This window comes from Tachysurus fulvidraco, chromosome 19, assembly GCF_022655615.1.
Source record: "Tachysurus fulvidraco isolate hzauxx_2018 chromosome 19, HZAU_PFXX_2.0, whole genome shotgun sequence".
NCBI lineage: Eukaryota > Metazoa > Chordata > Actinopteri > Siluriformes > Bagridae > Tachysurus > Tachysurus fulvidraco.
This window is the reverse complement of record NC_062536.1, coordinates 19,747,525-19,775,130: the sequence shown is the minus strand read 5'-3', so window position 1 is coordinate 19,775,130 and position 27,606 is coordinate 19,747,525. Positions and strand designations below refer to the sequence as shown.

The following is a 27,606-nucleotide window of genomic DNA, read 5'->3' as shown; positions in this document are numbered from 1 at the left end:
AGAGAGAGAGAGAGAGAGAGAGAACAACAATAAAAACCATGACCTGGTCTAATAAATTTGATGGTCCAGAGATGTTCAGCACTGCAGAATGATCACAATTATCACTGTGTCAACTGTGATAATGAATTACTGTGTGCTCCAGTACATCTGATCACATGCACACTATCATCTAATTCTACTTAATAAGATGAACAACCACTATGCCTCTCCAATTCCTCTCCACTGATTCTCTTTTTCTTCTCATCTCGAGGCTTCTACAGATGTTCCAGCTCCAGTTGGATTCTACTTTGTGAGAATTTCAGACATTCTAAGAGAAGCTACCAGCTCCATGTGGTCTTTAAGGACAACAACCTCCTCATCAATACACAATTATCTGACTGTAGAAAGGACATTATTCATAACGACACTCTCTGGTGTTTATAACAGTTTATATTCACACGTCCAGTGTCACCCAAATGAGGATGAGGTTCTTTTTTGAGTCTGGTTCCTCTCAAGGGTTCTTCCTCACCACAGTCGTCTCCGTCACCTCAGATTTGTTCATTACAGCTAAATACAAACGTTTAAATATAAGTTTAATGTTAATCTTGAACTTTTGTATTATTTTTCTTATGTTCTGTAAAGCTGCTCTGAGACGATCCTGTCTGTCCTTAAAGGTGCGGTCTGTGTTGTTTGAGAAATGCTTCAGAAAACTGATTCGGGACGACAAACTAAAGAAAAATCAAAACAAACGTGTAGCCAATGAGCAGAAAAGGGCGGGGCTTTAGCAGACATTAGCAGAAAGCGGAGCCAAATGCTGTTACTACACAAAACGCGGTTGTAGCTGCCTCTCTACATTACTACGATAGAAAAGAGGTGTTATTTGTGTAGTAACAGCGTTTAGCTCAGGAGTTATTGACTCGGGAAACTCCAACCTGTGAATATGTGGCCAACTTCCTGCTCCTTCAGTTCTCTCCAGTGCTGGAAAGCTGATCCTATATTAACACGTCCTACTTCTTGTCCTTATCGTAAGTCTTTCTTTCTTTGTTTTTATCCTCCGTTTCGATGTTAAAACCGCTTTCTGCTAATGTCACACTATGTTCACACAATGAACACTCTCTCCGCCCATACTGACAAGACCCGCCCCTTTCTGCTCATTGGCTACACATGATTCTGTTTCACTGCAAAAGTTTTGTACACATCTGATACCTCTCACACGTCTCCTTTCATAAATACGTGTTAAATAAAGTGCTTTTAATGTCTGTGTAACTGAACAATATCATTATTTACCCTAAAAAACTCTAGATTTGTGTTAAAAGTTGAAATATCGTGATCTTTTTCACAAGATCGCAGGAACACAAAGAGAAAATTTTGTACATAAAGAATCACAATCCTGTCCCTTAATATAAATAAGCTTTATTTCGAAAAAAAAACAAAAAAACCCCTAGGCAGAAACACAGGAGGAAACGGATCATTTACAGTTTATTATACAGGAAACAGGAAGCCCAGTGAGGGCTGTGCTTAAAATCACCTGGTAAACAAAGCGCTAACATCAGGACCACGCCCACCATCCCAACACAATAAAAGTCTTTAAAATGCCCAGGAACTCACAGGACGAGTGGCAAAGACACAAGAACCCTGTAATGTAATTAGTGTTTTCATACATACTCTGATTTAAAAGCCCAGATTAATACCCTGATTGTGGAATGTGCACCGCCTGCAACGAGCTGCAGTTATCTGTGGGTGTTGCTACGGCAACAGTGAAGTCAGGAAAGGCAAAGAGGTCATCTACATTAAAAACTAAAATATGAAGGAATGAATGTTATGCTTTTAACATCACAGTAATGACAAGAGAAAGCAATCGGTGATTCATAGAGTCTCACCCCCAATAACAGAATCGGTTGTTTCTATGGCAACACATGAGGACAAAATGATGTTACGATAGCTAGAAATTAGCTAAAGCTTAAAAACGGTTACTCGACAGCTACTTTGTAAATTAACAGGTAATGTGAGGTGTTTGTATCTTGTCGAATCAAATTAAAGCAGCAGTGAGTCATTTTTTTTATCGCTCATTGATGTAGCTTTAATAAAACATCTGGACCACAACCATCTGACCAATCAGAACACAGCAGCATCTTTACCTGCCTTTATCACTGTGGAAGCTGTGGTTTAAGACTTTTTTTTTTTTTAGACCTGTTTAATTTTACACGTGTATATTCTACAGAACGTGTGTGGGCGGAGCTTTCTACGTTGACAAACAGCATGACTGACAGGTAGACACCCCTGATGGGTTGCTCCTCTAAACAGATATTTTGTTTAAGTGGGGTCAGTAAGAGAACTGTTTAACTTAGAAGTAGGGGTGGAACGGTACTAAAAACACAAAAAAAGAACAGAAAAAAAAAATCACGATACACCTCCCACAATATGTATCGCGATATTCTCATGGCGTATCGCGGTACTCTCACACCCCCTGCTGGCCATTGTTGAGGTTGACCTCACTTTACCTTATCTCACAAAACAATTTTTCTTCCTTCACCTTTTGATTAAATATAGTAACTAATAACAACTACTAAGAGCTGTACTTTGTTCTGAATATTATGTTAAAGTTGCGATATGTGAAAATTGACAGAAAACACCACTATTACCATGACAACAGATAACGCTAAATATATCGTGAACACAGACGAAGCAGCCAGATTTATACCAAATGATGTTTTGGTAATGATGCTGTTTTTGAAAAAGACCTTAAAACTTTAAAAGTCACTTACTGCTGCTTTAATTTGATTTAACATTGTTCTAAAAGCTCAGAGAACAATCGTACAGTTACGGAAACGAAAGAGAAAAACAATTTCAGTTCTTGTCTCCATGGAGACTAACTGTAGAACCTGTAAAATCATCATCTTGTAATTACCGAGTGTCTGGAATACGTCCCATAACGTCCTCTTTTCACCTGCTTCGGAAGATCTGCAGATCTTAACCGCTGCGATGAAGTTCTCGTTCATATTTGTGACTCGACGCTGAAATCATTACTAAAATTCACAGAATTCTGATCTCTGGCACTGAGATTACATTACAGTAACTTTCCTGTGCTGCTGAATGCAGATATTTAATAAAATAGCGTTAGTCAGCTGGAATGTGGTGATAAGTTTACACTCCTTCTATATAATGACATGTTCTTCATGGCCCCCTGTGACATAGTGTTGACTTTGGCAGTGGGAGATTTAACCACATTGATGACACTCCACAAGGAAGACTTTGGCAAATTAGCAAAAGAAATTCCTTCAAAAAAAAAGAAAAAAAGAGGAAAATAATAATAATAATTTGCCCTGTTTGTAGCTCAGTTCCCTTTATCCTATTTTATAGGTAAAAGAAAGTGTAAAGCATCTCCATATCTCTCTCTCTCCCCCTCCCTCCCTCTCTCAGAGGTATCCCCCCAGACAGAGCAGCAGCACAGTGTGGATGGTCAGTAGGTACAGAGACACCAACAGCGGTGTTCTCTGACGGGAACAGAAAGCTCCTCGCAGCACTCTCATTAGCCCCGGACCTCCACTCCGACTCTGTAACACAAAAACACCATCATCAGAGTCCCCCAGTGGGAGACAGCTCTTACTTCTTCTTCTCAATCATACAGCTACGTCCTCACCGAGCTCGATTACGTACCCGAGTAACAGCGCCATCTGCTGGCTCTATCAGCACGGCAGTGTCAGAGTGAACATCCTGCGCTCCAGAGTGCCACTCATCCTGGGTGAATCTGCGTGCACACACACACACACACGTACACACACACACGCACGCAGACGCGCACGCAGACGCGCACGCAGACACACACGCGCACGCAGACACACATTTATTGCACAAATTTCTCTCTTTTGTAAAATATATTAATTTGTTTAGTTATTTATTGCTCCACTTCCTTTTCTTTCAATGTTTTTTCAAGGTTTCTCAGTTTATTTATCATTTCATCCTTCCTTCTTCCCTTCTACACATTTTTCTCCTTTCTGTCCTGGAAATTAACTATTTACTCTATTTTATTCAATTACTGTTTAATGTATTTACAATATTCTAATCGAGTTAATTCATGTGTGAAATTGATTGGGGTCGGACAGGAAGTGATGTCATTGTGGGAATAAGGTCACACCGTTTGAGGCGATCCTGTGATGCCGAGAGCTGCTCCTGTACACTGAGCCTTATCTCCATCTCCTCATCCAACCTGACACACACACACACACACACACACACACACGATATTAGTGCACCAATCTTGTAAATATGATTTTAAATTTAAATAACATTTAAACTTTTGATTTTTCCCCTGAACTGAACTCAAAGACCTAAGACTGTTACTATGTACACAAAAGGGCTTCACTGTGCAGGGCAGATGGCAGACAGCGTGTATGGTGTCACGTGGGTGAGCAACAGTGTGGATGGAGTGGCCCATGGTGGCGGTGGGGTTACTGTATGGACAGGCGTATGTTATGGACAATGAACACCTGGAATAGTTAATAAACACTTCTACCTCTTCTGGAGAAGAACACACTCTGCCTTGTAGTCCTTGCTATGCCCCAGGGGGCCTCCGGGGGCGCTGTCTTCTGCAAGTCTTCCCTACAAAAGTCAGGATATATAAAGACAAATGTTAAAAGCAGCAACAATAAAAATGACATTTTAAGTTCTGCATATGAGCAAAAACATAAATGTCCAAAACCATATGATCATTTACACTTCTGACAGAAAGAAAGAAAGAAAGAAAGAAAGAAAGAAAGAAAGAAAGAAAGAAAGAAAGAAAGAAAGGTTAATTACAGTCGACCGTTACTACAGAGAAACTGTAGATAAAAGCAGTTTGGATTGTTTGGGCTAATAAGAAGTCGGATGCAAGCTGAAGCAGTTCCTGTGTGTTTCTCTCACCTGTCTGTGTGCCTGAACCTGCAGTAGTTTGGGTTCTGAGGGTTGCGCCTGCTCCAGCATGGCCCCGAGCTGGCGGATCTGCTGGTCACGCTCAGAAAGAGCTGCCAGAGTTTGCTTCCTCAGAGACTCTGCTTGAGCTTGGAAGTCACTTCGCTCCAGCCTGTAAGAGGTGGGGGTGGGGTGGGGGTTTGGTTTAAAAGGTAAATAAGGTAAGTGTCCTCTGAAGTTTCCATTACACGTCTGACATTTTTATTGTGTAATGAGGCCATCCTTAAAAATATTTTGGTTTGCAGTAAGTTTCAATGTTACAATTTTGGTGACGGTGATGACGTACAGTAGGTATGACTTTAAACACATTAGCATATCGTGACGTCACTGACTGGTTCTTCGACCCGTGCCTTCGGGCGCATCATTGCAAACCTTATTTTGATGCTGGACAGTTTTTGCAGAACTTTGTGCCAAGTTAAAGCGTGTCGAGCTGTTGTAATGAAATTTTAGATGTATTATGGCGCCCGAACCCGTGCGACTTTGAACGGTGACCGCTAACATTTTGTTTACTGCAGCCGCAGCCATCGTTACCGAGCGCGAACCGTCGACTCTGACGGTGAATGAGAGAGGATGAGACGAAGCGAACGCACAGGCCATAGTGTGACATCCGGTAACCAACAGTGTAAACAGATGACGTCACGGGTTTTTATTTAAAAGAAAGAACGTAGCCTTCGTTTGTATGTAGGCCGAGGCGATTTATATAATTACAATACTTACTAAAATATAATTATTATTATTTTATTGCTTTTGTATTAGTTGTTTGAAGAGTTAAAAAAAATAATAAATTGGTCGGCCTTAACACAAATTTACAACCGGCAAGTCGGTCGGACTTAAAGCAAAAAAAAACATGGACAGTGTCGGTCGGTTACGGCAAACAACAATATTTTTAAGGATAGCCTGATGAGATATGAGATCTGTTCTTAAGTTACATCCATAAATTAGTAAACTGTGCGGGTTCCCACAGTCCTTCATGGTCCTCTTACCTGAGCATCTCTAGTTCCTGCCGCTCTCGCTCCAGCTGTGCATCTCTCTCCTGAAGCAGCACGGTCAACCTCGCGGTCTCTCCTATCTTCTTCCTTTCCTCCTCCAGGAGCTTGGTAAGTCTGGCGAGCTCCCCGGATCCGAGCCTGTCCAGCTCACTGCGTTGTGTCTGCAGCTGTTCGAGCTGTCACGGCGGGAAATGAGAAAGTTTAAGCAGCATTTTGGTTTATTAACCACCAACAATGTTAAACGGACCATAAATTCCAGTCTGGATGCATCTAGATTAGGAGTTGTGGCCTTTAAATATGCCACTGATGTTAGCAGGGATGGAAGAAAGTCTAAAAACTGTACAGGTACTTTAATCACAATCTTTTTGATTAAAAGTTAAAAGAATAAAAAGTTAGGTACCATTCTTTCCCGGTCATTTTGGAGCGCAGAAAGCGCATTCTTCAGACTCCACACTTCACCAGTAGAGCCACTAGGTGGTGTTGATGAATGTCCTGGTCGGTGACGGTCTTCCGTACGTAGGCGTAGTTCCTTCACTTCACTGACGGCTGCGTCATGTGCATCCTGCAGAGAGGCCATGGCTTGACCGAAAGCCTTGTTCTGAGCTCGGAGCTGAGTTGCTGCCTCTTTTTCTGCTAGAAGCTTCTGCTCCATTTCCAATAAGTCTCTGGCCAATTCAGCCACCCTCTCTTCAGCCGTCTCGGTCTCTGTCCGCAATATGCCGCCCTCCCAGCGCAGCTCTTTCAACTCCTTATTGTGGGATGCGTACGCCTCCCTTTCGGACGCTAGAGTTTGCTCCAGGGAGCCGATCTTTTTCCTAGCTGCCTGAAGCTGCTCCCTTACCTTCTCTAGCTCTGCACCAGGAGCATCATGGACCACTGCTTCAACCTTTCCAGACTGTCTTAATATCTCATGCTCCACTGCAGGTCCTCTTTTTACCAAAGCTTCTTTTTCCAGAACCTCTATCTTGGCCTTCAACTCTTCTCTCTCTTTTTCTAAGGCACTTATACGTTCAAGCTGAACCGAAAGCAGCTTTTTATGCTGGAAGTCCTTCATAGAGAGAACCTGATTTAACTCGTCTCGGTAGCCATGGAGTTGCGCATCCAACTTTGCATTTTCAGCATGGAGGTCATCGCGTTGGGCCAGAAGGGCACGAAGCTCCTCCTTCAAGCCATTGTTCTCAGTAGCAGATTCTTGAATAAGACTGTCCTTCTCTATCATAAACTGATAAGGCGAGAATGTTTAAGACTACATACAAAAGTTCTGAAATAAGAATGATGCATTAAACGAGACCTTACCTGGAGGTGTCGATCCTCTAACTGCTTGTATTGGCTTAGTACCCTGTCCCGATCGTCCTGCAGGGAACCCATAGCCTTTGTGATGGAGTCCAGTCGAGCTTTGCTTTGTCTGGCATCGTCCTCGGTTTTATGAAGCTTCTCCTCAAGATCTCGCATGACCGTTCTTCTCTCCTCGAGCTGTCTCTCTGCGTTTTCTGCCCTGCTGTCTGCATCCTTCCTGGCCTCCTCGACAGCCTAGGAGCAGAACAGAACATAATCATAGCATAAAGAACGATGTTCTGAGTAGTCCAACATTAACTATGCCATATTAAAACACTACCGAAAGCAAATACCTGAGTGACAGCATGTTCTTTCTCTCCAAGGAGCTCCACTTCCCTCTTTTGCTTCTCAGCCAGTTGAGCTTGAAGTGCGTCCGTAAGAGTTTTAGAGGAACGTAGGTCTGTCTCTAGTTGCTCCAGAATTAAGCACAACCGTCTTTCTTCCGCTTCTCGCTCCTTCAGCTCAGCTCTGGCTCGATTGGCGTCACTCTGAAGCTTCTCAGCTGCATCTTCTAGGGCCTTGGCTCGATTACGCAAACCTTCTGCTTCCACTTCAAGCGAGGTCAGTTGAGACCGTGTCTGGACCAGAGAGCTTTCTGTCTGGCTGAATTTCTGCTTCATCTCATCTCTTTCTTTTTCTACAACAGTCAGAGATTTGTTGTGCTTTCTTTCTGCTTCGGACGCGTCCAGCTGCCACTGCTCCTCTGCTTTCTGCAACCTAGCGATGAATATGAGAAAATGGGATCATTTGTTTTTCAGAAACATAACAGAACAGAACTTAGTGATTATGAAAGAAAACCATGGTAATAAATGATACCAACCTCTCCAACGTACTCTGCAGTTGTTCTTTTTGTGTTGTCTCCTTCTGAAGTTGCTCAGTTAGCTCCTTAGCTCTGCTTTCAGCTTCCCTCACTTCAGCTTCTTTTCCCTGGAGGGCGCTGTGGAAACGGTTCTCCCACTGTTTAGTTTCATCCAGAACACGGTCACGGTCGTCCTGCAGCGAGGACATGGAGCGAGAGAAGGCAGCCAGTCGCGCGAGTGATTCGTCCAGACGTGCTTGCGTTTCTTGGGCATATTTCTTTGCAGCATCTGCGATATTCTTAGCCACAAGAGTTGCCTCTTCTTCTCTTTCTCGGTCTCTGTAGGCCTGTTCCAACCTTAATTCCATCTGTTTAAGCTCTGCACCCAAGCGATATCTCACCTCGTCGAGGGTTTGCTCGGCTTCAGACTTCAGCTCGGCCTCTCGCCGACTTAGCAGCTGTTCGGTGGCCGTTTTCTCAGCACGTGCCTGGCTCAACTCACCCTGAGCTACGTCCAGTTTCTCTTTGTACGTCGACAGCTCGGACTCTAATTTGCTTCTTTCTTCTTTGATCTTCGTCATCTCCTGACAAGCTGCTTCAAGCTCATTAGACACCTCATCTCTACCCAATAGCAGTGCCTTAGCTTCCCGGTCTAGTACACTGATTCTTTCTTGGTACCGGATGCAGTCTTTCTGCATCTGTCGAACCTCCAACTGCTTCTCCCTCAGCAGCTCTTCGAGCTGACGTACTCGGCTCTGGCTTCCTTCCCTCACCCTTTGTGCAGATTTGAGTTTCTGCTCAAGTTCTCTCTGTTTGCCTGCTTCTGCTTCTGCCTCGGCTCTTTCTCGCTGAGCCTGCCTTCTATCTTCCTCGAGCCTGGCTGCACGATCTCTTTCCCCTTCCAACATGGCCTCCGACTCGGCTCGTTCCCTCTGCGCTTTCTCCAGTTCCCTCTGCAGGTCTGCAAGGCGATCTCGGCAGTCTGCTGCCTCCTGTTGGTAGCCTGCGATACTGCCGTTGACGTGGGCTAACTGGTTCATCAGTCGTTCTTCCAGATCATCTTTCTCAACCTCCAGACTTGTGCGAAGTTCCCGAAGCTGATTGTCTTTCTTTGAACTTTCTTCCTTCAGCCTCTGCTCTCTTTCTGCAGACTCCTTAAGATGTTGCTTAAGAGAGAATAACTCCGCATTAAGCAAAGCTTCCTGATCATCTCTGGATCCCATCGGGTCTTCAGGGCTTGTCTGAGTCACCTGAATCTGGGTGTCCCTTACTGAGCATTCCTCTTTCAGCTTCTCTTCTCGGTCTACAGACTCCTGAAGGTGTTGCCTAAGAGAAGTTAACTCTGCATTAAGTAATGATTCTTGTTCAACTCGAATTCTTTTTTCGTCACCAAGAGCTGCTTGGAGTTCTTTTATCCTGCCCTCTGCTACCTCAAGATCAGCCTCTTTTTCCTTTAGCTGCTTATACGTTTCTCTATTCTGTCTTTCTGTTGTAGTTTCCTCTTCTTGCTCAAACATCTTAGACTCCGTGGGACAGCTTCCATCAGCTCGATCATCTTGGTTTTTATTCAAAAGAGGACTCGAATGCTGAGCGACGATGTGTTCTTTAGCTTCTACAGGGGACCCGACAACCGAAATTTGACTGTCCTTTTGTCTGTCCATTTCTTGAGTCAGCTGTTGTTTCAGTTTTTCAGTTTCCTGTATCAACAAATTCCTTTCTTCTTTTAATGAATCAAAATTATCTTTCAAAGCTTCAAACTCATTCTTAACGTTCTCGAGCTCTTGCTCCGATCTGGTTCCTTGCTCTTTAGTTCCTTGCTTCTCTACTTGTTCTCTAAGCCTCTCGTTCTCCTCTTCTAGTTCCATAATTTTGGTATGTTTTGTTTTGGTAAACTTTCTCATTTTCTCTTTCAGAGTAGCTATTTCCTTCTGAGCTTCATCCGCTACCTTTTCTGCCTCTTGTTTGGCTGCCTCGTGCGCCCGTGCTTTGGCGGCGGATTCTTGCCTCTCCTGTCTCGCAGCCTCCAGCACCCTTCTAACTCGTTCTGCTTCGTCGCTCACGTTCTCGTAGGACTTCAATAGGGTCTCGTACTCCTCCTTCATGCCTTGCAACTTCTCTTCCCACCGCCTACATGCTTGTTCTGCTTCTTCTCTGGCGCCTTCTGCTTGGCGTTTGTACGTTTCTTTTTCATTTAACAGTCCATCCATTGCTAGCTTCAGACTTTCACAGGTGGCACCAAGGCTCTGGTTCTCCAGCAAGGTCCTATCCACCTCTTCAATGAGCTTCTCTTTTTCTGTGCTTAGAAGAATCAGATTTGCCTCGATGTTCGCAATCTTTGCTAGCAGTTCAGATCTCAACTTCTCGGCACTAGTCAGCTCTTCCTTTAAAGTATGGTTTTCTTTGAGAGCTTCCTTTCGCGATACCAGGGCAGCCTGAAATTTGCGCTGTAGCTGCTGTAACTTGGCACTGTTGTCTCGCTCATCCTCCTGCTTCTGAGGGATTTCCGCTTCCAGTTTTTGACTCCTCTCTTGCTCGGCTTTCAACCGGTCTTTTAAAGAAGCGATCAGCTGATCTTTCTCCGATACGGTCTCCTGCATTTTCTGTAGAAGGAAGCTCTGTTCACTGAGCTGCTGCCTCAGGTCGATAATATCATCATTTTTGCATTTCAGGAACTGCTTAAACTCATCCACCTCTGCCTGAAGAGCTACAACAGGAGATTCGGCATCGGATATGCTTGTCCTGACCACGACGGCAGCCTCCTCCAATTCCGCCTTCAATGTTTCTGCGTGAGCTTCTGCTTGCTCACACTTTTGTCTTAAAGCATCCAGTTCCTCTGAAAGAGCGTCAATCTGTTTGTCCTTTGCTCTCAAGATCTCCAGCTCTTTGTTGAGTTCAAGCAACTCGGTTTCCTTGACTGACAGAGACGCCTGGCTTTCTTGCAGCTGAATTTCCATTTCCACACGAGCGGCTTGTTCGGTTTTGACGCTTTCTTGAAGGGAAATGATCGCTCTCTGGACATCTCCTGTGATTGCTGTGGCCTGTGGAGGCTCAGCGGTTGATCCTTGCTGACTGATTTCAGTATCAGTTGTGGCAAAATCAACCCAATCCTCTTGCACCCAATCCCCTGATCCTGGTTTCACCACATTCTCGGACACTTCCTCTACGTTCACGAGCTTTTCTTCACCTACTGGTTCTCTTGACTCCACAAGGCTTTCTAACTCTTGTACACGTTTTACTAGCTCAGCTCTCTCATCATCCTTAGCTTCGAAACGTTCAAGCAGCCCACTGTACTCTTCTTTCAGCTGTTTCAGCTGTTCACGATGGTGCCGATCTTTTTCCTTTGCCTTGCGCAGGGTGTCTTTACGAGAATCCAATGCCTCCTGGAGCTTTTTCTGCGATGCATCTAGATCAGATTCCATGTTTGTGACCTGTGACTGAAGTCTAGTGTTATCTTCTTGAACTTGGCATATCATTTGTTCATGTCCACGTAATGCTTCAGCCTCCTCAATCAGGCGTTGGATTTCTAAATGTGCCTCAGACAGATCTTGATCTTGACGCAATGTTTTCTGTTCCAAAACATTCAAAGCCTCTTCTTTGGAGATCAAGGCTTCTCTGGTTTCTCGTAATTGTGATTCAAGCCTCTGTAGTTCCTGTTCTCGTTCTCTTTCCTCCGAGGTAACATCTCCGTCTGGATTTCCTTTTTCTTTCCAGCCTTCTGCTTCCTTCTCAAACCCGGCTAACTTTTTCATCAATTCTTTGCGCTGTACCAAAGCTGCCTGCAACTTTCGCTTCACCTGTTCTCCATCCGTTTTCATGGAAGCTATTTGAGAACGCAAGTTCTCGTTCTCCTTCTGCAAAGCTAACATGTCCTCAGTTGCATCAGCCGTTTTATCTGCTTTTGCTTTCTGCTGGTCATCCCAGGTTTTCTCAAGTTCCAGCATCTGCTCTTTTAGCATTTTGACTTCACTGGACACTGCAAACTTTTCCTCACCTGCTTGAAGCAGTTTGGCAGTCATGCTGTTACTGAGTTCCATCATCTCCTGTTCTTTCAGGGAAAGACACTGCTGCAAATCATCAAGCTCACTGCACCTGCCAAGTAGGGCAGCTTTAGCTCTCTCAGCCTCTTCAGAAATTTGCTGAATCCTTGCCTCCATGGTGATGACTTTCTCCTCTAGCTCAGAAGAGACAAGTTCTTTGTCCTCCAGCTGTGCACCCAACATCCGGACTTGACCTTCTTTCTCGATGAGTTTCTCCTGGATCTCATCCAGATCTGCTTTCAGTGAATGTATCTTCTGATCTTTGGAGTAAACGTCCTTTTGCAAACTCTCTATTTGCTCCTCAAGGTCTTCCTTTTGTAGATCTATCTTTGATGTCTTCATCTCTGCACCTTTATGAATCTCAGCTTGTGCTTCCATCAAGTCTCTTTCACATCTTAATGCCTTTTCCTCCGCTTCATCTTTAATGACTCTTAGTGACTTCAGTTCCTCTTCCAGAATGTCTACCTTCTCCTGGGACTCAGCAGCTGAATCTTTTGTTTGTTGAAGTTCATTCAGTAGATCGTTGTATTTTTTCTGGAGTTCGTCAGCCAGGATCTGTGAAAAAGCCTGACTAGGACTGGAATCGGCATTCAATATGTTCACTTCCTGCTGACTCGTTTGAATCTCTACCGTTTCCTGGATCACCATAGATGATGATTCTACCTCCGACATTGTGCATGTCGACATGACCTGCTCTTCGCCGGTTTCTTCCCAGGACTGAGTGGAAAGTTGAAGAGCATTTAAGTCCTGAATTGGTTGTGTCCACTCTTGACATGGGTCTTGATTAATAGCTTCCAGAAGTGTCCAGCTGCTATGAGCAACTTCGGAGTCTGTGCTGGTTACCATCTCATCTGAAGATGCTCCCTTTAAGTCTACAGATGACTCGAGTTGTGGTCCGGTCGTCTCAGGACCGCTCTCGTTGTCAGCAGATGATGACACGACAGAAGCGGACATGTCTGTATCTACTGCGATCAGTGTTGTATCTTCCTCTGAAACATCTTCAAGACCAGGCAGCACTTCAGAACCGACAGGTACACTAGGAATGCTTTCAATATTTTGATAATCAAAATGTTCTTCTTCCTGTGAAATCTTCTGCATCTCTGTGAATGCCAGCTGTTCCCTGAGAGCAGCAAGTTCCTGTTCTTGCTTCACCAGCTGTTGTGACAGCACCGAGACCGTCTCAGAACTGTTTCCTTCTGTAACTTCAGCTGGAAAAAAAAAATCACATCAAAATCTCGTCAGAATAAAATAAACACATTATTTATAATGATTACAAAGTCTGAATAGAAATACCAGTCTATGTCATTTTCCACAGTATACAGAGCATCTAGAAAACATTCACAAACATCTTCACTTTTTCACATTTTATGTTACAGTCTTAACTCCAAAATGGAGTTATTTTATTAGTTGAGTTATTCTCAAAATTATTTTTCTCAAAATTCTACAAACGATACCCTGTAATGACGACATGCAAGAAGTTTGTTTTAAATCTTTGCAAATGTACTTAAAAAAAACAAAAACAAAAACAAATCGAGGGGGGTCACGGTGGCTTAGTGGTCAGCACATTCGCCTCACACCTCCAGGTTTGGGGTTCGATTCCCGCCTCCGCCTTTTGTGTGTGGAGTTTGCATGTTCTCCCCGTGCATCGGGGGTTTCCTCCGGTTTCCTCCCCTGGTACAAAGACATGCATGGTAGGTTGATTGGCATCTCTGGGAAATTGTCCGTAGTGTGTGAGTGTGTGAGTGAATGAGAGTGTGTGTGTGTGCCCTGTGATGGGTTGGCACTCCGTCCAGGGTGTATCCTGCCTCGATGCCCGATGACGCCTGAGATAGGCACAGGCTCCCCGTGACCTGAGAAGTCGAATAAGCGGTAGGAAATGAATGAATGAATGAATGAATGAATGAAAAACAAATATTCACAAAATTTGCCATGACACTCAATATTGAGCTCAGGTGCATCCTGTCTCCACTGATCATCCTTGAGATGTTTCTTGATTGGAGTTGATTGGAGAACCTGTGAGAAATTTGGGACATGATTTGGGAAGGCACACAGCTGTAAAGATAAGGTCCTGGTGCAAATCAGAGCACAAAACAAGCCATGATGTCCCAGGAATTGTCTGTAGACCTCAGAAAAAGGATTGTATCGAGGCACAGATCTGGGGAACGATACAGAAAAATGTCTGCAGCCCTAAAATGTCCCAATGAGCACAGTGGCTTCTATCATCCTTAAATAAAGTTTGGAACCATCAGAACTCTTCCTCGCCTGGCCAGATCCGCCAATCAGGCCTGCATGACAGTCACTGTAGTCACTCCTGAGTAAAAGGCACATGATGGTCCAGCTGGAGTTTGCCAAAACATGAGAAACAAAATGTTCTGGTCTGATAAAACAAGGATTGAACTCTTTGGCCTGTATAGCGAGCATCATGTCTGGAGGAACCCAGGCACCGCTCATCACCTGGCCAGTACCAACTCTACAGTGAAGCATGGTGGTGGCAAGAACTGGAAGACTAGTCAGCATTGATGGAAAGATGAATGCAGCAATGTACAGAGACATTCTTGATAAAAAACCTCAGAGCTCTCTGGACCTCAGACTGGGGTGAATGATCATCTTCCTGCAGGACAACGACCCTAAGCACAGAGCCAAGATAACAAAAGAGGGGACAGGACAACTCTGTGAATGTCCTTGAGTGGCCCAGCCAGGACCCAGGCTTTAACCCAAGTGAACATCTCTGGAGAGATCTGAAAATGACTGCGCACTGAAGCTCCCCATCCAACCTGATGGAGCTCTAGAGGGCCTGCGAAGAAGAACGGGAGAAACTGCCCAAAAATAGGTGTGCCGAGCTTTAGGCTGTAACTGCTGCCAAAGGTGCTTCAACAAAGTATTAAAAAAAGGCTGTGAATACTTACGTACATGTGGTTTATTTCTCTTTTTAGTTTTTATTCAAACTTTTTTAACATTGTGATTATGGGATATTTTTTGTAGAATTTGGAGAAAAGTAATGAATTTAATTTAATAACAAAATGTGGAAAAAGTGAAGTGCTGTGAATATTTTCTGGGTGCTTTGTATTCGTCCTAGAGCACTTTTATAAACTACTTGTTGCTTTAATTTAAAGGTGAACAAAAAGTGTTTTTAACCAGTTGGGAGATTTAAATATATCTTATATACACAACTAAGCAGTCAAGGGTTAAGGGCCTTGCTCAGGGGCCCAGCAGTTGCTGCTTGGTGATTCTGTCATTTGGTTTATCAACATACAAAACTTTAAGAAAACAATGTAATCCATACAAAAATAACTAATTATCGACTGTCAGAATGTCGATGTTTAACTGACTAAATGAGAAACATGTCATTTAAAATTTGTTTACAGTCCCGAATATCATTAGACCTCTTATTCCGAAAATAAATCTGCTGAGCAACAGGTCAAAGTCGATTTGGTTTCCTTCCAACATGAAGACAAATACTCACCTTTCTCGTTATCCAAATCCCTGACAGACAGGTCAGTCCCGTGGTCTCCCTGAGGTTCATCAGTAACCTGGAAAGCACACAGTGACTTTATAAACGACTATATGGACCTGAACATCTTTATTATGAGCTACAAAACCAAGCCAGATATAACAGTGTTCTATATTGTGGGGATGAAGGACAGCAGAGGTGACAGATAGAACTAATGAGAGTATTACTGACTACCCGACCGATCGCCCGTCCCTCCGAACGCTCCGGACCGATCGCCCGTCCCTCCGAACGCTCCGGACCGATCGCCCGTCCCTCCGAACCCTCCGGACCGATCGCCCGTCCCTCCGAACCCTCCGGACCGATCGCCCGTCCCTCCGAACCCTCCGGACCGATCGCCCGTCCCTCCGAACCCTCCGGACCGATCGCCCGTCCCTCCGAACCCTCCGGACCGATCGCCCGTCCCTCCGAACGCTCCGGACCGATCGCCCGTACCTCCGAACCCTCCGGACAGACCGCATGTCCCTCCGAACCGGACAGACCGCATGTCCCTCCGAACCGGACAGACCGCCCGTCCCTCCGAACCCGACAGACCGCCCGTCGCTCCGAACCCGACAGACCGCCCGTCGCTCCGAACCCGACAGACCGCCCGTCGCTCCGAACCCGACAGACCGCCCGTCGCTCCGAACCCGACAGACCGCCCGTCGCTCCGAACCCGACAGACCGCCCGTCGCTCCGAACCCGACAGACCGCCCGTCGCTCCGAACCCGACAGACCGCCCGTCGCTCCGAACCCGACAGACCGCCCGTCGCTCCGAACCCGACAGACCGCCCGTCGCTCCGAACCCGACAGACCGCCCGTCCCTCCGAACCCGACAGACCGCCCGTCCCTCCGAACCCGACAGACCGCCCGTCCCTCCGAACCCGACAGACCGCCCGTCCCTCCGAACCCGACAGACCGCCCGTCCCTCCGAACCCGACAGAACGCCCGTCCCTCCGAACCCGACAGAACGCCCGTCCCTCCGAACCCGACAGAACGCCCGTCCCTCCGAACCCGACAGAACGCCCGTCCCTCCGAACCCGACAGAACGCCCGTCCCTCCGAACCCGACAGAACGCCCGTCCCTCCGAACCCGACAGAACGCCCGTCCCTTTGAACCCGACAGAACGCCCGTCCCTCTGAACCCGACAGACCGCCCGTCCCTCTGAACCCGACAGACCGCCCGTCCCTCTGAACCCGACAGACCGCCCGTCCCTCTGAACCCGACAGACCGCCCGTCCCTCTGAACCCGACAGAACGCCTGTCCCTCTGAGTCACTGAGACATCATTACCTAATGCCTCTAATCAGTTAATCAGTCTGATATCCACTCACCTGACACCTGGCAAGCTGCTGTTCCAGCTGCTGAATCCTGGCCATGGCCTCTTCAGCCTCTGCAGTGCTTCTATCCAGCTGTCCTAAAAACATATTACATTCTGATTAGAACTCATCCCAGAATTCATGAGCGCTCCATAAACAGTCTTAAGTCTATCAGATCCCTTTCCTGTGATGTTGGATGATGTACTGGAGCTACAGATCCACCAACTCTGAACCACCAGCAAAAAATGACTAATAATCTGATTTAGATGTTTCACAAATTGACAAGTCTTCTTGTTTCTCAGAGAAAATCTGAAATGGGTTTCACTATCGATTCATCTTTTCCCCAGTGAGACTGGTGTTAGGGTGCAGGGTCTCCAGGGGCTGAGATCATTATATATATATATATATACATACATATGGTTCTTCTAGTTCTATACCTTGCAGAGTTTCTATGGTGACGCTGATTTGAGACATCCGCACTTCTCTCTCCTGATGTTCTTCCCTCAGGTTGTCTAATCTAGCTTCCAAAGCAGGCAGAACCTGTGCAGGATCTTCTGGGACTTCCATCTCTACCTCAGATCCTTCGCTGCTTAAAGAGTGAAGTCCCTTCCAGAGCTTTTCCAACACTTGCTTGGTTTGTTCCTCTTTTCCAGCATCCAGCCTTTCTCTGAGGGATTCCAGCTCCGTCAGCACCCGCGTCAACTCTTGCCTTTCGCTCTGTGATGCTTCCTCTCTTTCTCTTTCCACAGCCTCGAGCTTCTCTTGTAGCTGGTGCAGCTCGGCCACTCGACGTTCGACCTCAACCTCCAGCTTCTTCGTCACTTCCTCTCTCTGCCTCTCGGAAGCTTCTAGACTGGCTCGCAGCGTGGTTAGCTCTGCATCCTCCTCCTTCCCTTTACTAACACTTTCATCCAGACTCGTTTTCGCTCGCTCCAGCTCGGACGCACTTTGGGACAATTCTGCTTCGAGAGCCGTGATGGTCTGATCTTTCTCCCTCACGCAAGCCTCCAGGTTGCTTCTTAAAGCTTGCAGTTGCTCTTCAGCCTGCTGCTTCTCCTGTTCTCTCAGTTTGTGGGATTCCTCTAGTTCTTGCTCCATCTGTCTGAACTGTGCAGTAAGAATCTAGAGAGGAAACAAAGATTAGAAACTCCGGGAAGGAACTAGCTTTTGTCTGGCTCGTTTTTAACGTCTCTGCACCTGTTTCTGTTGATCTGCACTGTTGAGCTCCTGCTGTAACATCTCCAGGACTTCTGATCGAGAGCGCAAGGACTCCTCCAGCTCCTCGATCCTCCTCTGGGAATCATGCAGAGCCTTTAAAAGGAAACAAAGATGACAAATGAAATGTAAATCTTACAGCTTTGTAATGTAAAAGCACTGAAAAGTGCCGAGTTCTTGAGTTCCATGAGGGGTCACCTGATGTAGCTCGGTGTTGTCGGAGGCCTGCGTTTTGAGCTGCACCAGCTCGTCCTCATGCTTCTGGATCTGCTCCTGAAACCTCAGGTCTTTGTCCTTTACTACGTCCTGCAGAACTCGCACCTGGGTTAAAAAGATCAGAGCAAAGATTTCAAGAAGCTTTGAAGGAGACAAGCTGCGAGTGACCTGAAACCAAGACATAACGCTAACCAAAAAAAGCTGCAGGTGAAAACGATCTGAAGATATTTTCATGTATCTCTGTATCACAGTCTGCTTCAGTAAATAATAAAGATGGCACCTGCTCTGCGTGCGCCGCCTCGGTCGCTTTAATCTGCTGCTCTGAGACACTCAGCTGCTCTCGCAGGCTTTGATTTGATGTTTCCTCCTGATTTAACTTCTCTTTTAACTTGTGGAGCTCCTCCTCCAGACCAGAAGGTAGTGTGAAGGAGCTCTCTGAACTCTAAACACACACACACACAGACACACACACAGACAGACAGACACACACACACACACACACACACACACAGACACACACGAAGCACATGAGTAATGTCATTATTTAATTTCATTAAAAACACAGAACTGACCTGTTAAAGCCAGGTAATATTTCAGTGCATTGACTTATTGTGTATTTGTGTGTGGCTGTGCGTGTGCGCGCGCGTGGCTGTGCGTGTGCGCGCGCGTGGCTGTGCGTGTGCGCGCGCGTGGCTGTGCGTGTGCGCGCGTGGCTGTGCGTGTGCGCGCGTGGCTGTGCGTGCGCGCGCGCGTGTCTGTGCGTGCGCGCGCGCGTGTCTGTGCGTGCGCGCGCGCGTGTCTGTGCGTGCGCGCGCGCGTGTCTGTGCGTGCGCGCGCGCGTGTCTGTGCGTGCGCGCGCGCGTGTCTGTGTGCGCGCGCACGTGTCTGTGTGCGCGCGCACGTGTCTGTGTGTGCGCGCGCACGTGTCTGTGTGTGCGCGTGCACGTGTCTGTGTGTGCGTGTGCACGTGTCTGTGTGTGCGTGTGTGCGTGCGTGTACCTGTCTGTGTGTGTGCGCGTGTCTGTGTGTGTGTGCGCGTGTCTGTGTGTGTGTGCGCGTGTCTGTGTGTGTGTGCGCGTGTCTGTGTGTGTGTGCGCGTGTCTGTGTGTGTGTGTTAACACACCTGACTGGTGTTGAGTTGTGAGCAGTGTAACACACCTGACTGGTGTTGAGTTGTGAGCAGTGTAACACACCTGACTGGTGTTGAGTTGTGAGCAGTGTAACACACCTGACTGGTGTTGAGTTGTGAGCAGTGTAACACACCTGACTGGTGTTGAGTTGTGAGCAGTGTAACACACCTGACTGGTGTTGAGTTGTGAGCAGTGTAACACACCTGACTGGTGTTGAGTTGTGAGCAGTGTAACACACCTGACTGGTGTTGAGTTGCTCCTGTCCTCTCAGCTCAGCGATCTGTTTATTTAAGGCGGCCATCTTAGCTTTTGCCTGTAGCTTCAGTTTGGTGAACTTTGCATCACCCTGTTCCTTCTCCTCCTAGAACACACACAAACACACACACACACACACACACACACACACAGAGACACACACCACACACACCACACACACACAGACACACACACAAACACACACACAGAGACACACACACACACACACACACACACAGGAGTGAAACACAAGTCTCTTTAGTATAAAAAGTTATATAAAGTGTACTTGTTATATAAAGTGTGTGTATTTATGTTATTTATTATAACAGTTCCAGGCTGAGAGTCTCCACATGACACTAAATCTAAACCCCAGACAGATTCACACTCATGTCTCACCTTGTGCCGTTTCTCAGCACTGGCCAGCTGACTGTCCTTGTCCCTGATGAGCTCTTTAAGCTGAACCACCAGCTGTTCTGTCTGAGCCAGTCGCTCCAGGATCTCTTCTGAAGTGCCCGAGACATCTGAGGACACATCATGACTGGGTAACGACCGCGGCACCAAACCATCCTGTACAAAACAGAAAGAAACAGTAACCAACCTCAAAAGACCTCATAACACTCTGTAAAGCTGCATGTGTAAATATGTGCTTAGGGCTGAAGACCAAACACATAGACTTATAGATAACAAAGAGACATTTACCATCACACACACACACACACACACACACACACACACACATATATACACGTCCATCACACACATATACACATCCATCACACACACACCCCAACGTCCACCATCAAACACACCATAACACCCCCAACACTCCCCAACGTTCTCCATCACACACACCCCAAAGTTCTCCATCATACACACACACACCAGTGTTCTCCATCACACACACCCCAAAGTTCTCCATCATACACACACACCAGTTTTCTCCATCACACACACCCCAAAGTTCTCCATCATACACACACACCAGTGTTCTCCATCACACACACCCCAAAGTTCTCCATCATACACACACACCAGTTTTCTCCATCACACACACATCAACGTTCACAATTCAAATCCCAACGAAACACAAATTTTGTCCTTGTATGTGTACAGAGACATGACCTTGAGTTTATCAGAAGCTTCACAGAAAGGGAGACAGAAAGTGAAGAAAAGTATAAACATGAAAAATAATAACTAGCTTTGTAAAGTTCGTCGTGACAAACTTTGATGTTGGCTTTGACGATGCGAGTATTCCCAAAGACCGGTGCTTTTTGGAGGCGAGTGGACATGAGGAACAGTGTTACTTTTGGAAGCAAGTAGACAGAAAGCTAGGGTGCCAAAACATTTGGAAGTAAGTGGAGACGAGCACGTGATGTCATCCGAATACACGTGAGGCAGTTCTCCTCATTGTGCTGAGCACTTTGATATGTCACATGTCCATGTTGTAAAACGTTGTTTGATTTTGTATATTTTGGGGGCGGAGCTACGGCACAACCGAAAGGCCAATCGGTACACCAGTTTAAACCTTTGTTCAGAGTCTCACCCTAAAGGAGTTGGCTGGAAGTACCGATGTCGGATCGCTTAGAAAAGTAAAAGTGTAAAACTTCAGACCAGGGCCAACATAATTAACATAATCTACAAAGCCAACATCGTGTGTGTGTGTTTGTGTGTGTGTGTGTGTGTGTGTGTGTGTGTGGTAATAAAAGCAGTTCCTGAGCACTGTACAGGTGTAGAGACTCACCTGAGGATCAGCATCATCTTCACGATGCTCCTCACCAGATAACTCCTGCAGGACGGAGGTCACACCTTGTGTCAGTCGGCTAAACATGGCCGAGCTACAGGCAGAGATAGTAAAGATATTAACACTTAAAGATATTAACACTTAAATAAAGATATTAACACTTAAATAAAGATATTAACACTTAAATAAAGATATTAACACTTAAATAAAGATATTAACACTTAAATAAAGATATTAACACTTAAATACATCAGATCGTGTTAATGGTGATATGGTTAGTGCTAATGTTCAGTTTGGGGTGAACAGTTTAGCCTCCGCGTGTCACTGTGAGAACTTGTGACTTAATATTCATATGTTCAGACTTTTATAACTTTACTGATATAAATATAACAATGTTAAAGTTCACAGATGTTTAAATCAACACCTTAAAGATGTCACAGTCGTGTGGAGGAAAGTGCAGTGTTTAACACGGTGTTTAGTCAAAACACCAAGACTGTAGGATGTGATTCACTCCAATTCATGGAGTACAGGGGTGCCAATACTTTTGTCCACTGCAACATGTGTGAGTGTGATACAGTGTGTGTGTCACACACTCACTGTCTCGCTCACTCACTCACACTCACCCTCTCTCTCACACACTGTCTCACACACACACACTGTGTCACACACACTGTCTCACACTTACACAGTCTCGCTCACTGTCTCTCTCACAAACACACACACTGTCTCACGCACACACTGTCTCACGCACACACACTGTCTCGCTCACTGTCTCTCTCACAAACACACACACTGTCTCACGCACACACTGTCTCACGCACACACACTGTCTCACTCACGGTCTCTCTCACAAACATACACACACACACACACACACACACACTGTCTCACACTTACACAGTCTCGCTCACTGTCTCTCTCACAAACACACACACTGTCTCACGCACACACTGTCTCACGCACACACACTGTCTCGCTCACGGTCTCTCTCACAAACATACACACACACACACACACACACACACACACTGTCTCTCTCACAAACACACACACACTGTCTCTCTCACAAGCATACACACACACACACACACACACACACACACACACTGTCTCTCTCACAAACACACACACACACACACACACACACACACACACACAGTCTCTCTCACAAACATACACACACAAAACCGGAAGTGTAGTTTAATAGTAAAGCTTTGTTGCCAGATCACTACAGAAACATCCCCTCAGCCAATCACACGTCTGTTCTTCGTTCGTGAAATGAATATTCATGAGTTAAACCCGGACCCTCCTGCGACGTGTAACGTCCCGAACAGCGACTAAAAAAGACGTTTAGAGATTAAAAACTGCGACATTAAAGAAGCGCCGAGAGGAAAAACACGGTGCGGAGTGACGCGAGTGCGCATGCGCAGTGCTGTGCTTTCTTTACACAACAAGCAGAAAAGATTCATGATTAACGCCGTGTGTCTGTGGGGCTCCTGGAAGCCAATAAAAGCTCCTGGAAATCATCAAGGTATGAAATTAGATGTTAATCATAACACTGAATAACATTCATGTAAATTAGACCAGAATAGTGTGGATTAGTGAACACAATATTATCATTAGATTTAACTGTAAATAAAAACTTCCGCTGTTAAACAGACCTGCTGTGGAACCTCCTCAAACTGCTGAGCTGCTCGTAATGGACTGTTTAATTAATGTCGTGTTTCTGAGCAGAGCCACATCACCAAACATCCCGGAAACGACCTGCGCAGGGGCAAGGGAGCGTCTCTAAAGTGCAACACAAGGTCTGAAACGTAGCGACAAGGGAGTGTCTCTAAAGTGCAGCACAAGGTCTGAAACGTAGCGGCAAGGGAGCGTCTCTAAAGTGCAACACAAGGTCTGAGACGTAGCGACAAGGGAGTGTCTCTAAAGTGCAACACAAGGTCTGAAACGTAGCGGCAAGGGAGCGTCTCTAAAGTGCAACACAAGGTCTGAGACGTAGCGGCAAGGGAGCGTCTCTAAAGTGCAACACAAGGTCTGAAACGTAGCGACAAGGGAGCGTCAGCAAAGTGCAACACAAGGTCTGAGATGTAGCGGCAAGGGAGCGTCTCTAAAGTGCAACACAAGGTCTGTAGCGGCAAGGGAGCGTCTGTAAAGTGCTACACAAGGTCTGAAACGTAGCGGCAAGGGAGCGTCTCTAAAGTGCAACACAAGGTCTGAAACGTAGCGGCAAGGGAGCGTCTCTAAAGTGCAACACAAGGTCTGAAACGTAGCGGCAAGGGAGCGTCTCTAAAGTGCAACACAAGGTCTGAAACGTAGCGGCAAGGGAGCATCTGTAAAGTGCAACACAAGGTCTGAAACATAGGGGCAAGGGAGCGTCTGTAAAGTTCAACACACGGTCTATAGAGACGCGGCAAGGGAGCGTCTGTAAAGTGTTACACAAGGTCTGAAACGTAGCGACAAGGGAGTGTCTGTAAAGTGCAACACAAGGTCTGAAACGTAGTGACAAGGGGGCGTCTACAAATTACAACCTCAAACCTGAAACGAAGCGGCAAGGAAGGACTGCAACAAGGAAAAAAATAGCAAGGAAGCATCTATAGGTTTCAACCAATAGTGATTGTTCACCATGTACATCTGTATACATGAAATCAAGAATCAGGGGCATGTACACAAAATACATGTGTGATCTGAAAGGAAATGGAAAACTAAAAAGTGTTAAAGTGCCACCGCACATCTGAGTAAGGAGCAACAGCACAGCAGATGTAGTGGAAAGTACAACTTTAAAACAACTGGAAACAAACTGGAAACAAATCAAATCAAATTTTATTTGTCACATACACATACATACGGAAACTAAGTGGACAAAATAGTACCAGAAAAGTGTGTCCCTGAAACAAACAAAAAGTTTCTGAAACAAATATTTTTCAAGTCTCGTTTCAGAAGCTTTTCATTACTGAGTTACTTATTTTTAAGGAACATGTCATTTCACTGACGCTGCAACCACAAAGGAACCACAGGGGTTTTTTTTCCGGAGAAACCCGTCAGTAAACACGCAACATTGGTTCTGCAAAACAGAGTCTGTCTGTCTTTTTCTGTGAAAAGATATTTGCACCATTGGTGAATTAGATTGGGGACTGCATCAATCCTGCGTGTGTCTCATCATGAACCACGGCAGAATGAGAGGACCGGACTGCACAGCGAATGTGATCATCCAGCACTGTAAGAAGCTTGGACACAGCCTGCTCCTGCTCGCCCACTACATCGCCGTGTTCATGAGCTTCACGTCTCGCTCCGTCGGCTGGTTCGTGGAGGCGATCAGATGGACCGCGATCTCTGTTCAGTGCGTAACGTCTGTGTTCAACACCGTACACAGGAACCTGAGCAGGCTGAATCGGAGGTGCACCAGGACAGTGATGGAGTCCGGCTCGGAATAATGACAGCTGTCAAATTTACACAAAGACATTTCACGTGCATTTAATCTGAATTCTGTGTTCTGCAAAAAGAAGGAATTTTAAACCAACAAACTTTTATTTTAGCTGTTTTTGGACTCATTTCCTTTTATGTGCTTGACTGTTCTCATCAGTTCCAACATGAAGCCTGAGATCCATAACAGCGTTCAGTGACCCACTAACACACTGTAGTCTTCGGTGAAGGAGGAAAAGCCTGGAGGGTCAAGTTTGGGTCCTTTATTTTAGAAAATGACATATTATTATTATTATTATTATTATTATTATTATTATTATTATTATTATTATTAGTCTGATTGTATTTTAATCTAATACAAGATGACAAACCTTTTCTCTTTTATTTTAGAGTGTAAACAATGTGAGTGTAAACAAAATTGTTGTACACGATGACAACAGAATGTGAAAAAACAGTAAGTGTCACATTAACCACTTAAATATCTGTATTTAAGGACATAAGGATCATTTGACGTGACCAATTTCACATCATAGCGGCTCTGTATATGACGATGTATTAGAGAAATCCTGTAGATCCTATGGATTACTTGTGGATCGTCTCAAATCATATTAAAAGTTCATTTTACTCACAGGATAAAGTGCAGAGTGAGGAGAATTAATGCTTAAAGTGTTATAAGGCATTATAATGGATTATAAAGACGTACACCATGAATCAGTATTACATTTTGAATGAATCCTAATAGATTTTTTTTTTAAACCAGCATGAGGACAATCTGAACTTTATAACCACTGACACACGTCTAATGACCACTGACACACGTCTAATGACCACTGACACATGTCTAATGACCACTGACACACGTCTAATGACCACTGACACATGTCTAATGACGGATTACTGACTTTAATTTCGTCCTTCACATAATTCCGTGTTCATTACAGAAGGGAAGGGGTGACTGTAGCAGCGAGTGTTAAACTCTGAGAGAAGGAAGACTGAACAGAGGACTGTGGACTTTACTGTAGAGTTCAGTGACCGTACTTGTGTGGCTGCATGCTGTGATTATATCTATATGATTTACAATAGAAATGCTTCGTTATTACACTTACCTTAAAATTAAATGATAATTATTTACACTTACTATTTATTCATTTTATTTAAACCTGTATGAGTAAAGATGAGAAAATATATTTCCATCTCTGTCTGTCATAAAGACCAGACTTCACTGTATATGTCAGTGATTTAAGCGATCTGTTGTTCCTTCTTATTTGGGTTGGATTTCTTCTTTGGTTTTTATTTCTGCTTCAGTTTTGTCTTCTTCTTTTTTTAAGTAAGAAACTGATAGGTGGGAAAGGGGGCGTGTTCTGGGAGGGGGCGTGTTCTGGGAGGGGGCGTGGTCTGAAAGATACAGGAGACACATTCGTTTATTGGTTTTTGTTTAAAAATGGGTGATCTCTACCACCGTGGCCACGCCCCCTTGTCCCGCCTATCAATCCAAATAAGGAAGGACTAAAGAAATAAAGTTGAATTAATCTCAAAATAAGGCTGTGAATTGTGTCAGTTGTTTATTATTATTATTATTATTATTATTATTATTATTATTATTATTATTATTATTATTATTGTTTTATTCAGAACATCTCAGAAACACCTGATCCTTCATCAGTATGTTGTATTTATTTATTATCTATCTATTTTTTTCTATTTTTTCTGTCCTTCAGTATTTTTCATTGTTAACTGTAATGTTACTTAACGCGATATTTATTCAGTTTTATTCTAGTGTATTATTATTTGTAGTGACTCACCGCTGAGATCTAAACTCTGATTGGTGCTTAGGTGTTGAGTCGTTCTCTCGAACAGCAGCTCTGTCAGTAGCACATGTTTACTATAACGCACTCACTCTGATACGGTACTCGGATACGGTCTCCATAGCAACAGCTCACTCAGAGGGACGTGTAAAGGGATTGCTCCGCCGATTTACAATCATCGTTAATAATCTGTAACATGTGGAAGGAGCCTCCAGCGTCAGAGCTTTGTTACAGTCAGAGGTAAAGCAGGAACTTTTTAGTTTCTCTGTAGCACGATGTAAAGCTGCAATGTTTTATTTTAAGAGAGACAATAAAAAGGCTGGTGAGGAAACCAAGCGAGAACATAAGCGAGAACATGAACTCATTTGTTTCATGAACATTAACTTTAACTAGAAAAAGCTAAAAACTTTCAGCAAGCTGCTGAAAAGATGTGAAAAGAATAAAACTGAGTGGAAACAGGAGCTCTACCTCATTGTGACACTCAGTATTTTACTGTAACACACACACACACACACAGGTCAATAAAATGTGATCAGTACATAGTAATACGTCGTCTAACCCACAGGACTTGATCAGGTGACTGACTATTTAGAGTCAGTGTTTCACTTCACTACAGATATTGTAGCTCCACTTAAAAGTAATTAGAGAGAAAAAGACTCGCACTCTGGTACAATGACAACACACCAACTTTAAAACAAGCAGCTAGGAAATTAGAACGTAAACGGCGTCAAATTAAACGATCAGTATTTTGATTAGTATGGAAGGAAATCCTTCATAAGCCCTATTCAGACGGGATTAGTTTTACGTGGGGACGTGGAGTAATGCAATTTTACCTCAGGTAAAATTACCTCAGGACGTCTGTAATATTAATTGGCCAATTCGCACGAGACAAGACGTCTCAGTAAAACTAGCAGAAGTGGTAGGGGTAACT

At 44.9% G+C, this 27,606-nt stretch overlaps 1 protein-coding gene and 1 long non-coding RNA gene across 3 annotated transcripts; one reads left to right on the top strand and one right to left on the bottom strand.

Annotated features, from left to right (window-relative positions):
* Positions 1–1,372: 1,372 nt before the first annotated feature.
* Positions 1,373–23,244, bottom strand: golgb1 (golgin B1). The gene is made up of 20 exons (XM_027160800.2): positions 23,109–23,244; positions 21,448–21,541; positions 20,103–20,273; positions 19,690–19,812; positions 18,602–18,763; positions 18,304–18,426; positions 18,088–18,201; positions 17,328–18,012; positions 16,906–16,988; positions 15,550–15,616; positions 8,071–13,294; positions 7,544–7,967; positions 7,212–7,445; positions 6,316–7,137; positions 5,910–6,091; positions 4,879–5,038; positions 4,493–4,578; positions 4,115–4,186; positions 3,637–3,727; positions 1,373–3,533 (listed from the first exon to the last, which is right to left on the bottom strand). The coding sequence occupies exons 2-20, from the start codon at positions 21,532–21,534 to the stop codon at positions 3,396–3,398; spliced, it is 9,048 nt and encodes a 3,015-aa protein (XP_027016601.2). The 5' UTR covers positions 21,535–21,541; positions 23,109–23,244; the 3' UTR covers positions 1,373–3,395.
* LOC113651874 lies at positions 22,546–26,410 on the top strand. Of its 2 annotated transcripts, none has more exons than XR_007138658.1 (2): positions 22,546–22,978; positions 23,182–26,410. It is a non-coding gene; the product is annotated as an uncharacterized LOC113651874 (long non-coding RNA). The 2 variants fall into 2 exon arrangements; XR_007138659.1 differs by having other exon boundaries at positions 23,107–26,410.
* Positions 26,411–27,606: the final 1,196 nt, after the last annotated feature.